The following is a 15,380-nucleotide window of genomic DNA, read 5'->3' on the forward strand; positions in this document are numbered from 1 at the left end:
GGTTATTGCTGCCAAAGGAGGGTCAACCAGTTATTAAATCCAAGGGTTCACATACTTTTCCACCCTGCACTGTGAATGTTTACATGTTGTGTTCAACAAAAACATGAAAACATTATAATTGTTTGTGTGGTATTAGTTTAAGCAGACTGTGTTTGTCTATTGTTGAGACTTAGATGAAGATCAGAACACATTTTATGACCAATGTAATCAGAAAACTAGGAACTTCCAAAGGGTTCACATACTTTTTCTTGCAACTGTATACAGCAGTTTGTTTGTGACATTACAGTGCCTACGTTTCAGGTTCCCTTTAGGCACTGAAATGTCCAAAGTTTCTTCAGAATTTAGAAAAGGAATTGCCCTTAAAATAGTCATAAAGTTCAAATTGAATCGGGAGATGAATCTTTCTTTAACTTTGGTAAGTCATATATAATATATTGTCCTTAAATCCACCTGTTCTTGTCGAGCTGAGTTTCTACATTCAAAAAACGTCCTACACAATAAAAATTCAAACATTTTCTTAAATAATTTTTTTCAATTGGCTGATTTTTATGGAAAAGATCACTCTTGATATGTTCTGGCTTTAAACATTCAACAGAGTCCACAAGATTCATACGTATAAAAAAATGAAGTTTCCCTGTGTTGTAGGATTTAAAAACTTTACTCAAACTTTGTAATAAAAAAATATTTTTAAAAAATTATCCTAAGTGCTGTTCAACCTGTGCACTGTTGCTGTGCAGTCTGTGTTTCTATGTTTTCATCAGAGATGCAGGAAACTTCATTCTTCTTCTTCAACAGGTTTTCTATCCAGACGAAGCGGTTCGGTGTTCTTCCGGGGGAACGAGCAGAAAACACAGATCCCACTTTCATGTTTTTGCCTGAGGTGATCAGCTCTCCGTAGCCCTGCTGGTGGGAGAAAGCATATGCAGAGCGGCGGGAGCTTGTCCTGCTTACTCGCTTCAGGTTCTTCTTCTGAGGTCCTTCCTTCTTTCTATACTGTTGAAGACGTCGGACCTGCAGAAACACAGCAGAGGAAGTGGATCCAAATACAACAATGTACTTAAGAGTAAACATATGAGCAAATTGTGTGTAGAGTAAAAGTACTTTTTCTCTCTGCCCCTGATATATTACACAATGGGACTTTACTTAATGGCTACTACAGACGTATTAAAGTAGTATTTTCATTTAGGAGCTGGTCACAGTGCGAAAAGAATGTTTCAGCATTTAAAATAAAATGAAAGCTCTGCTACAAAGACCTACTTCACTTTATATTTTTAAAAATTTGACAGCTTAGAGGTCTTATAAAGTTATTTCAATGAAACCATATGAGAGGGTTAGAGGTAAAAAATCATTTTTGATTTTTGAAAAGACAAAACAGTCTTAAAAAACGTGGAACTGCTGGTTGACGCTTTGCCATGTCTTTCTACATTTTTTTAAGATTTGAGGAGAAAAGTGCTATTCCTGTTGAAATTAAATGGAATAAAAGTATAACATACAAGTACAGCTATCTCAAAGTTGTATGTGATGTATCATATGTGAAGATTGCACTTGGTTTTCTTACCACTATTGAAACACAGCAGGAAGAGTAATGTTAAAATAGTTCATGTTTATACATTTCAATTGGTGTCCATGCGTTGACTTATTGTACCTTATCTGTCAGGGTTGGGAAGTGGTCCACTTTCAGGAAGCTGACGACTAACCCGGGCACCACACACACCACAGAGGTGAGCAGAATGACCAACCACACACTCTGCTCTGCCAGACAGTTACGAGCTGTTCCTGAGAGGAAAGTGTTCAGACTCATTTCCACGTATCACAGCTGTTTATGTGTACACATCTGAGGAAAAACTTACCAACAAACGGGAACTGACTTGGAAAGATCCCAAACATGCCGTTACTTTGCATTGCAAATAATATGGCAAAGTACACTATCAGACTGCCCCATATGAAGAGATGATTGACAGCTGTCCAGTAATGTGCATCAAGTCCAATCTATGAACAGATACAGGCGTCATTAGCATGGGTGTAGCATTCATCTTTTCCAATCAACATGGCTGTTTTTGTACATCTCTTACCTGAACGCTTACCACGATGACCAAGGATGTTGCTACTGTGACTGCAAATGTTTGTTGGTCAGAAAAGTGGGAGCCATCTTCTCTGACCATGACAGATAATGCTCCATAGGGAATAAAGAAAAGCAGGAAGGATGTGCCTAATCCCTGAAGTGTGCACAGGAAAAACTGTGATTTGTTGAACAGAAGATTCTGCTGGCCGGGTTTGTACAGGCTCGGGTAACGAAGGCTGTTCTGGTCATTGACGTCCTGTTGAAACACAGATATCATGAGTGCTATGTGATATGGTAGCTATTCATGAAGCAGAGAGGGTGAAATATGGAGGGCTGATTTGATCATGGTTGTGTGGCAGGTGATAATTTCAAAGTGATAGATGAACAAGTTACAATGAAATGAGTACTGATCAGGTTAGTACGGAGGTCAAGAAGGACCCTGCTTGCATAATGTTTTAAATGCTAGTTTCTCACAATAATAATAAAGTTGATTTATCTCAAGAAAACAAGCTTAGGGATAATAAGATTTCATGTGAACACAAAAGAGTTTCCTCTAGTGTCTAAAATGTTCATCCTGTTATCACAGAGGGCTCTTAGGGCACGGTCACACCGGCCATCCGTACCGTGCCCAAGCACGCTTCAACGCTAAAGTCCAGTTCGTTTGACCAGTGTGACCGCGTCGTATCGTGCTCGGGCACGGCACACTTCGGACTCGGCCGCGCGTCTATTTTATTTATTTATTACTGTGTCTGATTAAAATAGCTTAAAATAAGCTGTAACGTCAGTAAAGTAGCTGTCATGCTCTGTGTTGTTCTCCGATGTGCGGCTGCAGACTCGCCTGTGGACTCAGCCACGCGTCTATTTTATTTTTTAATTTATTTTTGTCTGTGTCTGATTTAAAATGGCGTAAAATAAGCTGCAAAGTCAGTAAAGTAGCTGTCATGCTCTGTGTTTTTCTCTGATGTGCAGACGCGGACTCGACTGCGCGTCTCTTTTTCTCTTTCGTCCGCCTGTTTGTAAACTGAGCACGCTTCATAATAACATAAAGCGTGCATGTGTTGTATTAAGACGTTATGTACAAGAGGTAATCGTGCTTAGGCACGGATAGTCCTGTGTAGTGTGACCGCGGACCGCGCCGGCCAGCGGGGGAATGGCGCAATCGGGGGGCAATCGTGCTTGGGTACAGCACGGTACGGATGGCCAATGTGACCGCGCCCTTAGTGACTAACTAGCTCATGAGGAACAATCAAGTTTTGTCACTTTCGGCTACCCCCTGTGGAGGAAGTGGTACATCTTAACCCTTGCTGATCTGTCCTGTAATGTGTAAGTAGTCAAATGTGTTTACTTCTGGTTTGCAAACTGTAAATAGTTTCTTCTGGCACTGACCAGTTGACAGCAGTAACAGACATTAAAAATAACTATACAGTTGCAGGAAAAAGTATGTGAACCCTTCGGAATTTCCTAGTTTTCTGCATAAATTGGTCATAAAATGTGTTCTGATCATCATCTAAGTCTCAACAATAGACAAACACAGTCTGCGAAAACTAATACCACACAAACAATTATAATGTTTTTGTTGAACACAACATGTAAACAGTCACAGTGCAGGGTGGAAAAGTATGTGAACCCTTGGATTTAATAACTGGTTGACCCTCCTTTGGCAGCAATAACCTCAACCAAACGTTTCCTGTAGTTGCAGATCAGACCTGCACAACGGTCAGGAGCAATTTTGGACCATTCCTCTTTACAAAACTTTTTCAGTTCAGCAATATTCTTGGGATGTCTGGTGTGAATCGCTCTCTTGAGGTCATGCCACAGCATCTCCATCGGGTTGAGGTCAGGACTCTGACAGGGCCACTCCAGAAGGCGTATTTTCTTCTGTTGTTGATTTACTTCTGTGCTTTGGGTCGTTGTCCTGTTGCATCACCCATCTTCTGTTGAGCTTCAGTTGGTGGACAGAAGGCCTTAAGTTTTCCTGAAAAACGTCTTGATAAACTTGGGAATTCATTTTTCCGTCGATGATAGCAATCTGTCCAGGCCCTGATGCAGCAAAGCAGCCCCACATGTTGCCCCCTGGTGGACACCTCCATCAGTTGGGATGAGGTTTTGATGTTGGTGTGCTTTGCCTTTCTTTCTCCACACATAGTGTTGTGTGTTCCTTCCAAACAACTCACCTTTGGTTTCATCTGTCCACAGGATGTTTTGCCAGTAGTGCTGTGGAACATCCAGCTCCTCTTCTGCAAACATCAAGCGTGCAACAATGTTTTTTTAGACAGCAGTGGCTTTCCCCGTGGTGTCCTCCCATGAACTCCATTCTTGTTTAATGTTTTACGTATCGTAGATTTGTCAACAGAGATGTTAGCATGTGCCAGAGATTTGTGTAAGTCTTTAGTTGACACTCTAGGATTCTTCTTCACCTCATTGAGCATTCTGCGCAGTGCTCTTGCAGTCATCTTTACAGGACGGCCACTTCTAGGGAGAGTAGCAACAGTGCTGAACTTTCTCCATTTATAGACAATTTGTCTTACCGTGGACTGATGAACATCAAGGCTTTTAGAGATTCTTTTGTAACCCTTTCCAGCTTCATGCAAGTCAACAATTCTTAATCGTAGGTCTTCTGAGAGCTCTTTTGTGTGAGGCATGGTTCACATCAGGCAATGCTTCTTGAGAGTAGCAAACTCAAAACTGGAGTGTGTTTTTTATAGGGCAGGGCAGCTTTAACCAACACCTCCAATCTCGTCTCATTGATTGGACTGCAGGTTGGCTGACTCCTGACTCCAATTAGCTCTGTGAGAAGTCATTTGCCTAGGGGTTCACATACTTTTTCCACCCTGCACTGTGAATGTTTACATGTTGTGTTCAATCAAAACATATAATTGTTTGTGGGGTATTAGTTTAAGCAGACTGTGTTTGTCTACTGTTGAGACTTAGATGAAGATCAGAACAGATTTTATGACCAATTTAATCAGAAAACTAAGAAATTCCAAAGGGTTCACATACTTTTTCCTGCAACTGTATAAAAATATTCAGTCTTGTTCCTGATGGTCTTTTTTGCTCATGTAGTTCACAGAAGCTTTAACCTGAAAACCTCAGATCAGGAGGAATCCATTGTGGGTGAAAAAAATCACAGCATTGAATCCTACATCGACAGTCCTTAAAGTTTCTATTCACATACCGGTATATCGTGAAACAGTAAGAGAGGACTAACAAGATATTCATTTGTATTACTGGATCATATTTTAAAAGAAAAGCAAAGTCAGAAGTTTTGATATTGCCTACATGAAAAATAAATCACTGCTATATTAATGTTGCATATTTAAGAGTGGTACCTGATCAAAAAGTCCCATCGCAAGGACTGGTAGAGATGTGTAGACTATATTGAAGAGCGTAATGAACCACTGGTCATAAACAGTCTGTGGACAGAGGACAGTTGTGTGCATTAGTTTGTGTTTCCAAATCCAGACTATTCAAAGGATGGTTTGAGGTTAGATAGGCCAGTTTATTAAAATACCAAAACGATCAGTTTACTTACCTGAGCTGAGAAACCACAGAAGAAACCGTACCAGAAGTGTACCAACGTGAAGGCAAAGTTCTTATAGAAAAAATAGCGCAGGAAATTACACATGCGAAGGTATGACCAGCGGCCGTGCACCAGCAGGAGGCGCTGCAGGTACCGAAACTGAGCGAAGGAGAAATCTGATGCTAGAACAGCCTGCATCCCCTCCTGACCGCTGATTCCAACACCGATGTGAGCAGCTGAGGAGGAACACACCATGTGTCACTGCCTTTTACAACTTCAACCTTACAACCTTGTCCAGTGTGTTCATATTTTGTAGAGACAATGCTCACAGTATTAAACACACCATGTTATCCTAATGTCACTTTTATATTGGTGTATTGAACTTTTAATACATTGAGTTTTAGTTAAAGGCACAGTATGTGATTTTTGCCACTAGGTGTCTCTTTAAATAAACAAAATATGTAGTTTGATGATATCATGCAACAGAATGGGATCATGGAAGTTATTGTCTTCATTGTCAAAGCCCAATTCTGGACCAGTATTTGATTTTGAACCATGGATGTATTCAAATACCTTCAGAAGTGTTATAAATGTGTACAGGCTTTGTTTCTGACCGAACATTTATGCAAAGCCTTGTTACTTGAACTTCATGCTGCTGAACCTGCTGTTTTTATGTGAAGCAAATTTGGTATTTGAGTGATTGTGACTTACTTTTTATCATGCTGACATCATTAGCTCCATCTCCGATGGCTACAGTGACCGCCCTCTTGTGCTTTTTCACCAGCTCTACCACCTGCGCTTTTTGCAGGGGAGTGACCCTGCAGCAGATCACGGTTTTACACAAACAAGCCAAGTCCAACAAAACATGCTCCAGCTGCGGATCCAGAGCGTAAGCCTGCAGGGAGAACACAAACATTACACTTTTTTTAAAAAACCTCTTCCATAATGTCAACCTCCTGCAGAGACAACAGCTCAATAACATCTCCACAGAGCTGCTGTTCTTCATGCTCCCAGCGAGGGGGCAATTCATCTGCGAGGAAATGGATGTTAATGAAAAGCATGTAACAGAGCATGGGACCCACATGAGCTCTCTACTCATTACAGAGCATGCACAGTCAGCAGTAGGTACAGGGATTCAATCCTCAGTGGAAATCAACACAGCAACCACTTAACTAATTAAATCTTTCAGGCACTCAAACAGGAAAATGTTTTGTCTTACCAAACTGTCACCATTGATGACTAAGGCATACTCTGCAATAATGCTTTCTTCAAACACAGAGTCATCCGCAGACATCTCCGTCTTATCACTGTCCTCTGCACCACAAACTCCACTGAGGCCGAGAATCTGCTCATTAGCATTCCTAAAGAAAAACCAGAAATCAAATATTTTCAGGATAAAGTATTACTTATTCAATGAGTTTCAAGTTTGTCCGTTGTTGTGTAGAGTATAAACCCACTGTAAAAGGGAAATGAGCAGTGCATCACCTGAGCTGCTGCTGCACCTCCAGCAGAGTGTTTCCAGAGATAATGAACACTTCATTCATGTCGTCTCGAAGCATGTTGCAGGAGTAGCCGATGTTCACTGCAGTCTCTGTAATGTTTTACAGTTTACGTCTCTTTCAACAAATGGATTAGTGGTTATATATATATTTTTTTCCGTTGTCTTCTACCTAGTTTGTCTCCTGTGAGGACCCAGATCTTGATGTCAGCCAGATTAAGACAGGCGATAGTTTCAGGGACGCCTTCCTGAAGTTTGTCCTCGATGGCTGTGGCTCCTAGAAGCTTCAACCGGGACAGCGTTCAGTCTTCAGAAGCTGCTCGTTTGAAAGGTTTTCAAAATGTAAAATTCTACCTTCATGCCCTGCTCGATCTCCTCGTAGAGCTCGGCCAGCTGATCATCGCGGTTCTCAATCAGAGTGCTGGCAAACAGGAGCTTCTTCATCCAAACGTCAAAATGATCTTCATCGAGATCTTTGCAGGTCAGAGCTAAAGTTCGGAGCCCTTCTCCTGCAAATTCCTGCAGAGAAAATGATTGAGAAATCTGACATCAAAAACAGTTGTAGTGGGATATAGAACAGGAAACCGCAGATGTTGTAACAAATCTTCACTGATTGTCCTGAAGACTAAGATCCGTCCTATTCTGCAGCATTAATGCATGTGAAGTCTGAAATGGTGTATTCTTTGTTAACACACCAATATGTAAAAGCTAAATCCAGCTATTTCTGAGATTTGCAGCAAAACATCAAACTATATCATCTCTCTCTTTCTCTCTCTCTCTCTGACTGCTGCTGGAGTCTTCAGCATGATGGACTCATTCTTTCAGCCTGGTTTATGGTTTGTATTTAGAAGCAGTTTTTGTACAAAACGTTGACAATGACAATAAACCAACAGAATAAAACCCACATTAAGATGCTCCAAGGTTGTGTGCATGAGGTCCTCACTGGATGGATCCAGGCGCTCAAAGATGATAGAGTCAGCTCCTTTACAGTACAGTTTGATCTGACCCTCTGGATTTCTGACTAGAAAACACAGCAAATATTAATATAATACAAACAATTACATGAAGTACTGTAAGCAGGACCAAAGAAACGATCAACTTCATGCTATCTTCTAGAGAATTAAGATTTCACACATTTATGATACCATATTGGCTATTCATTAGCTTTGCTGTTAAAAGTGAAGACCTAACCAATGACACTCATTCTCTTGCGCACGTTGTTGAAGTCCAGTATGGCCAGCAGCCTGTAGGTGACGGCTCGTCCCATCTCACACAATGTGATGCTCTCAGGGGTCCGGGCTCTGAAGACAAAGCCAAAGTTTCGAGCTGCAGTGACCAGGGCTCCTTCGTCAGGAGACTGGGCCTGGTACACCAGATCCCCTTCATGTGAACACATGTGATATCATTCAGAACCCCTTTCATATCTCAAGTAATTTCACTGATCACGGATGGATCGTGTGCTCAGTTTACCTTCACTCTTCTCCTCAGACATGACGGTGTGACACAGAGCCAGCAGTCTGAAGAACTCGTGCACTGCTGCGTCCTCCAGTTTAACCGCTTCTAGCAGGCTGCCATCGTAAAACTGAAATCTTTGATCGCTGAGAGGGTTGAAGGAAAAATCCACACAGGCGCTTTTCTGAGGGCAAACAACATTATTAATATCAGCATTAGATTTAAGACTCTAGTCTTATTTTAGACAACTTACTTCTGTGATTTCCACCTTCTGGTCAAATTCATTATAGAGGTCACCTGGGGAGAAAAAGGCACTGGTTACAAATCACAGAAATATGGTTCTTTCTTTATGAAAGGATATTAGTTATATACTGGGGATCAATATGGGTGTTGACATGTTCAAGCTTACACAGCTTTAGCTAGAGTAAGACACGATACAATCATTTGTCAGTCTCTTTAAAGTATTACTGACATTACATAAAATCATCGTCATGAAGACAAGGTTCATTCAGCTATAACTTTGAAATTTGACTTGTATCCCAGCAGCTTGATTTACAACATTAAAAACTAAAGACAAGATACAAAGATACACACACTTGACACAACATTCAAACAACCACACAAACATTCATAAGCCTTCAACGTACTTCTGATCTAAGATTGAGCGCCATATTCAAATTTTGGATCGAGTGATAGAAGACGGGCTTCAGTCTGACTTTGTTCAAACGTGTGACCCAATCCTGTATGTCAGGTTTAAATTGTTTTAATTGTTGCATTAGTAAAATAATAAAACAGCATTTAATTCCACTACTTTTCTACTTAGCTTATTTTGATACTTAACCTATCCAACTTTTATCTATATTTTATTTAGGCATGTTTTCTTTGAACTCTACCCTCATTTTTTATTTAGTATGACCTTTTCTACTGTCTTTGTGCTGCTGCAATGCCCGAATTTCCCCTCGGGGAATCAATAAAGTATGAACCTATCCTATCCTATCCTATACACTTTAACTCTCTTACATTTTATTAAACACTGTGTTCAAGTTCACACATTCAATGTTCTTTGTGTTACTCCTACTGTCAGGTTGAAGCAATCTGGCTCCAGAATTTTTTTTTTGGTTTTGTTAAAAGGAATAGTTTGGACATCAGTGTCCTGTCAGTGGCATGTAGGTGGTATCAATTGAAGCCCCAAACCCTAACTGTATTTGGAATTCAATATCTTTTATTTTTCACCTATTTTTCTACCAATTATTTAATGTAAAGACAATTCAAAACGTCTGGGATACGTGCTTTAAAAAGTATTATATTAGTCTCACAAAATTTGGCAAGTGTGGCAAAAAAAAATCCTTATACCATACGTGTGTCCATTAATTGAGCACTTCCTGAACACCATGATGTTCTGGGTGAGCGTGCCCGTCTTGTCCGAGAAGACAAACTCCACCTGACCCAGCTCCTCGTTCAGGGTGGTGGTGCGAGCCTCTGCCGCCGTGTCTGTCTGCGCGCAGTACATCTTCTGGTCCCAGTTTATGAAGTAACTGTGACCGAGCCGCAGAACCTCCACACTGGAGAAGGGTTTACACTTCAGAGCATCACTTTTAATGGAGAATATGCACATGTAGAATTTAAAGAAATACTTTCTAAGAATCGGGCTGCTTATAGAATACTGGAGACTTTTAGACTTTTGCAAGGCAATAACACAAGCTGGTTAGCAGTTAAATAAAACTTTGGGAATAGACTCGTTATGTTTGAGGTCTCGGTCGTTACCTGACATACAGTGAGATCGGCACCACCGTGTTGAGTATGATGACATAAGACCAAAAGGCGAGGAAGCCGGAGAAGACAGCACTGCTTTGAATCTCACCCCGTGGCAAAAACACCTGGAAGTTTCTTCCGATCCAGCTCTCCCACATGGTGTTTCCTACGGCCAAAATGACTCCCATGCAAATAAGGAAGGCAAAGATCTGAAATATAGATCACTTTTTCAAGGATGTGTCTAAAACAGGAGGCGATGTTATCAGTAATATTTTGTATCCATGCATCCTTCATCTCATTCTTACCCATAAAACTAAGGTGTTCATCAGCTTGTCTATACTTGTTCTTTTAAATATGGTCTTTCCACAGTTCTGCATCAGTTTGGTTTGCCACCCTATCAGAGGGGTCAAAGAGAAGCCGGTCAAAGAGAAGGATTGTAATGGATAAAAAAAAAACATTTTAATTAAACTCCAACCTGCAAAGATGACCAATCCAAAGCACCATTCAGTGTTTCTGAGCACACAGCCTCGCAGCAGCATTTTTTCATTATCAAGAGGGTATTTATTGTCGCTCCAGAGCAGAGTTCCTGTAAATTTGTCCAGCTTGTTGTTCGGTGGCTCACAAATCACTTCTCCTGTAGAAAAAGAAGGAAATTAAGTTCGACCATTATGAGTCAACAATAAAGGAATAAATTAATAGTCACCAGATCATCCATCAAAATACAAACAATCACTCTGAAGAGAATCACAAATTGACAAGTCAGCATATAGATACCCTGAGTTATCCTTAAAGAGAACGTTATAGTTGTGTTACAAAGTTCTGTTGGCATGTTGGTTGTTTTGGATGTAAAATGCAAAATGTGCTTTAGGATCATTTTAAGGGTTCAGGAAAAAAACTTCTTTAAATTTGATTATGATTTTATTTGTCTGAAACACATTTCTCAGGCTTAATCATCTCACCATCAAAGTCGATTAATTTGGAAATATCTCCCATTTCTGAGGTGACAGTCAGAGCATGACGAACTTTCAGATTAGTCTCTCTGTTTTAGAAAGACATGAAAAGAAAAAAAATGACTTCCACATTTCGTCAAATACAAAAACAGTAAACTTGTTTCATATGTCTGATTGTGATTTTTTTTTTCACCTCTATATTACATAACAAGCATTATTCCAAGACGTACCCATCAAGCTCTGCAGTCTCAATATAACACAGTCCATAGGGCTCACTACTACAGAGAAGGAGGATGTCGGCCTGTGTGTTAAAACAACATGAAACACTCAATGAGGAGAAAAGGTGAATTACCAAAACCTGCATCACAGAGACTGCAGGAGCACTACACAGCCTCTGTATCTCACAGAACAGATATTACACTCTACTTCTCTCGAATATATCTGAAGAGACAGAGTAGAAAATCCTTCAGTAAAATTAAATAAAAAATACATTTCATTTTAAATGAATCAGCAGCACGAAATCATCCAGTGTGCAGAAACATGACAACATTTTACTCACAGCAACAAACTGATTGTTCGACAGTTTGATGATATCGCCCACTCTGACGTTCATCCATTTCTCATTCTGCAATCTAGGAAATGAAAAAACACAATCAAACCTCATATAGTCCTTCAGCATATCATTTGTCAAAGTGATAAAAAATAGAAAGATGAGGACAGTGATGCAGTACCTGCCCTTGATGAGAATCTGAGACTGGCGGTTGTTGACTCGTTGGTCGCTCCTATACCTAAACTAAAATGTTAAAAAGGGGTTAATGTTGAATGGGTTACTGATGAATCGAGGAAAATGTAGTGGAGCATTAAAAAGAGCACTTACATAATCATCTGTGGCATCCTTAACTGCTGTGATGACCAGCACCAACACCAAAGGCACGATTGTTGTGAACCAGGACAGAGAGGAAATCTCTGGAATTAACTACACGAGAAACAAAGCAATTAAAAAAAACATCACATTCATAGAAGGAACGTGTAAAAGCAAACATTTCTTTACCTGCAGTATCAGCAGCACCAAGAAGTAAGCGTTGGCCACCCTCTGAAACTGCTCAAACAAGTTAACGGGCAGGAAGGTGAACACGTTGTACTTTGAGGTTTTGATGCGATTGTCCTGAAAGAACAAAACATTTGAAAAGAACTGGTGCTATAAAAGAAGCAGACACTTGAGAGTAAAGCAGGTGATTGGACATTTTTTCAGGTTTACTTACAGCATAATGGAACTTATCATTGTAATCCCGGGCATTGGCTTTAACATGGCGTTCCTTTTCTACAGACAGGGAAACATGATCAATTGAACAGAGCTGTTAATAAAATCACAAATAAATAAACAAACTTAAAGGTAGAAGGTCGGTACAAGCAGTACATGTAGACACTAAGTCCTGCTGTGAGTGACGGCAGCACCTCCAGTTGCTCCGTAGCACCGAGTTGTTTAAACCTTCTTTTCTTCTTCTTTTTTTTGCTAGTTCTGCTGCCTTCGTGCAGGAGTAAGTTGTTTTTAATATATCCAATGGATATGACTGACTTTGTATCTGTGTGCTGTTCTATCCTTTGGTGTTACCTGCTGCTGGAATCTGAATTTCCCAATCTGAGTCTTCCCAATGGATTAATAAAGTTCCTATCTATCCATCTGCAAATAACATCACGTTTCAGGTTGTGCATAGAAACGTGATGCTGCAGGTCGTTGTTGGGCAGGGGAGTGTGTTCTTGCAACTGAGGTGCGCTTGTGGTGGCAATGAGCCCAAGAGCAGGGGCCAAATATGAATTGCAAACATTGCTCCTGACTCTACCTTTAATTTATTTGCTGTTATTAAAATCATCGCTTCATTTAGTAACTGCACCTTTAAGCTGCTTGAAAGTGGAAAAGACTGAGTTTAGAGGTTATTGGGCTGCTGTCTGACAAGCGAGAAGTGGAGCCTCTCAGTTTTTTTTTTTTTTTTTACCTATCTTGCTCTCTCTCATCACAGAAAACCAACTTTGGAAATGAGTGGTTATTCTGTTCCAATACATTTATTTATATGTGCCTATGCAAACAGTTTGACCACAGTCTGTCCATGTGTAAACCGCACGTTTCCACTTTTTGGTGTGGAACACAGAAGAGGGAATCATTGGAGCGTTAAGCTAAGATTTCATCCAGTGGAAACCTGCACAGTCTTTACTTTAATGCCTCAGAATCAAATGTTACAGCACAATTATGAATGCTGAATCTTTGTTCAAAGGATATCATTCCACCTTACACCTAAAACCTTTTGGTTTATTTACTAAACGAGAGCAAAAAAAAACATTTTAACATCACTGGTTGTGGCCTTTTGTAAACAAAAACTGAAAACTTTAGCTTCAGTTCCAACGTCAGCCTTCACCGCGAGGCTCATTTGTCAAGGTGACGCCTTAAGGTTCTTTATTGATGCTGAGTCATGCTTTATAAATAGTCAACTGGAAATAAATTAACGGACAAACAACACAATACATATAAGTCAGAAGCAACAAGATAAAAACCATTCGTCACAGCGCTGGCTGTCAGATGTGTTGTTTATATCAAGGTTAATTCATTGTTGTATTATTCAGAGCACACACGCTCAGCGCTGCAACAGGAGAGACCTTCTCACACAACAGACTGCCCTCGTCCTGCTATCAGTTACTTTCATGATGAATTATTAAGAAGAGCTTTTGATCCGCAAAGGTCTGCTTAAACATTTCATTACAGGATGCATGACAGCACAAAGTTATCTCTGCAAGTCTAAGCAGAGAGAGAGAGAGAGAGAGAGAGAGAGAGAGAGAGAGAGAGAGCGAGAGAGAGAGGATGCTTTTTCATGTATTTCATGAACCAGGACAGCATGAGCTGTAAAAGTGCCTTGGAAAAAAACTCAAAGATGGCATTCTTTTGAGACAGACAAATTAAAGAAACTGGAATGTCAGCTTTTTTTTTTTATCATTCTTCAAATTATGCACCTTGAATCTATTGGGTCTACCAGTTACACTCGAGACTTGAGTAAATCCAGAAAAGACTCACCAATGTGAGTATTTCTTCTCCAGAATGCCATCTCCTCCAGGACCTCCAAAAAGATCTCCTGAAAGTCAAGTGAAGAAATCAGAGGGGGAATGTAACTAGTTGAGATGTACTACTGTACTTATTGAGTTATACATTTTTGATTTCATGCTACTTTACACTTTACATCAGCAGGTCAGATTTGCTCATTGAACTAAGGTTGTCAACATTCTGTTACCTTGAGACGTTGGACATCACGTGCATCACATAAACTATACCAGCTCTGTTTTCTTTTAAATTGTCTACATATGGAAAAGTAGCTAAGCTTCTGAAAGACCTCAGATCTAGATCATTGAGTTTAAGCCATTACATTAGGTGCCTAGGACTTCTATTCTTGTTATCGTGGTAAAGAGGTATCAACATCTAAATTCTTAACATTAAATATGATCATACTTCTAGGTTATGTTGAATATTTTCTGAAGTCTTTTTTCCATCCTGACACCATTTCAGTGCATTGTTGTAATAATTATAGTGTGACATCTGAGGCAACCCACAGAGCAAATTGCTGTGTTGTTTCTTTTCAGTTCACACAGGTAGCTATAATGACTGTGTCAGCAGCAGCAGGTACATCCCCAGTGAAATGTGTGTCCTTGGCAAAGAGATCCCAGGTGAGCAATACAAAGCTGAGTGTAACCCTTAAACACACTGTAGTTTCTTATATTCCAAAGAAATGATGTATAAGGGAAGGTTTCTTACCTTTCACTGGCCTGTCAAAGGAGCATTCTTGATTTGTCTCCATGTATCCTGTAATTCAGTGTAGTGATATTCTCAAACACCACGTGTTTGGAGCTTTATCTAAAGAAAACGCAATGAGCCTCCTTCTGAATAAAAGGCTTTGAAGGCTGGATAAACATTACAATGTGGTCAACGAGAGAAATGTGGCAGACAGAGTGAGAGAGAACTTAAAACTTACCGAAAACCTCCCACTGAGAGCGACGACATGCTGAGGCTGCAGACTATACTACCAGGAAGAAGAGGCAGGGATGTGTGTGCATGAGTGTGTGTAGCCTATATATGCTGTAATGAGCAAGCCCCTCTCTCTCTCTATC

General features: G+C 40.2%; 1 protein-coding gene across 1 annotated transcript; it reads right to left on the bottom strand.

The window, feature by feature from the left end:
• Positions 1-399: 399 nt before the first annotated feature.
• atp8b4 (ATPase phospholipid transporting 8B4) lies at positions 400-15,070 on the bottom strand. Its single transcript, XM_061036973.1, has 27 exons — positions 15,028-15,070; positions 12,497-12,555; positions 12,286-12,399; positions 12,112-12,210; positions 11,966-12,027; positions 11,794-11,866; positions 11,465-11,535; positions 11,244-11,323; positions 10,760-10,918; positions 10,590-10,678; positions 10,297-10,493; positions 9,886-10,094; positions 8,786-8,829; positions 8,551-8,716; positions 8,272-8,460; positions 7,986-8,101; positions 7,435-7,599; positions 7,253-7,364; positions 7,068-7,173; positions 6,802-6,943; positions 6,294-6,477; positions 5,595-5,818; positions 5,392-5,475; positions 2,073-2,318; positions 1,851-1,989; positions 1,646-1,776; positions 400-1,011 (listed from the first exon to the last, which is right to left on the bottom strand). Exons 1-27 carry the CDS (start codon positions 15,068-15,070, stop codon positions 712-714), a joined length of 3,603 nt encoding a protein of 1,200 aa, XP_060892956.1. The 3' UTR covers positions 400-711.
• Between the last annotated feature and the right edge of the window lie 310 nt (positions 15,071-15,380).

This window comes from Labrus mixtus, chromosome 4 (genome assembly GCF_963584025.1).
Source record: "Labrus mixtus chromosome 4, fLabMix1.1, whole genome shotgun sequence".
NCBI lineage: Eukaryota > Metazoa > Chordata > Actinopteri > Labriformes > Labridae > Labrus > Labrus mixtus.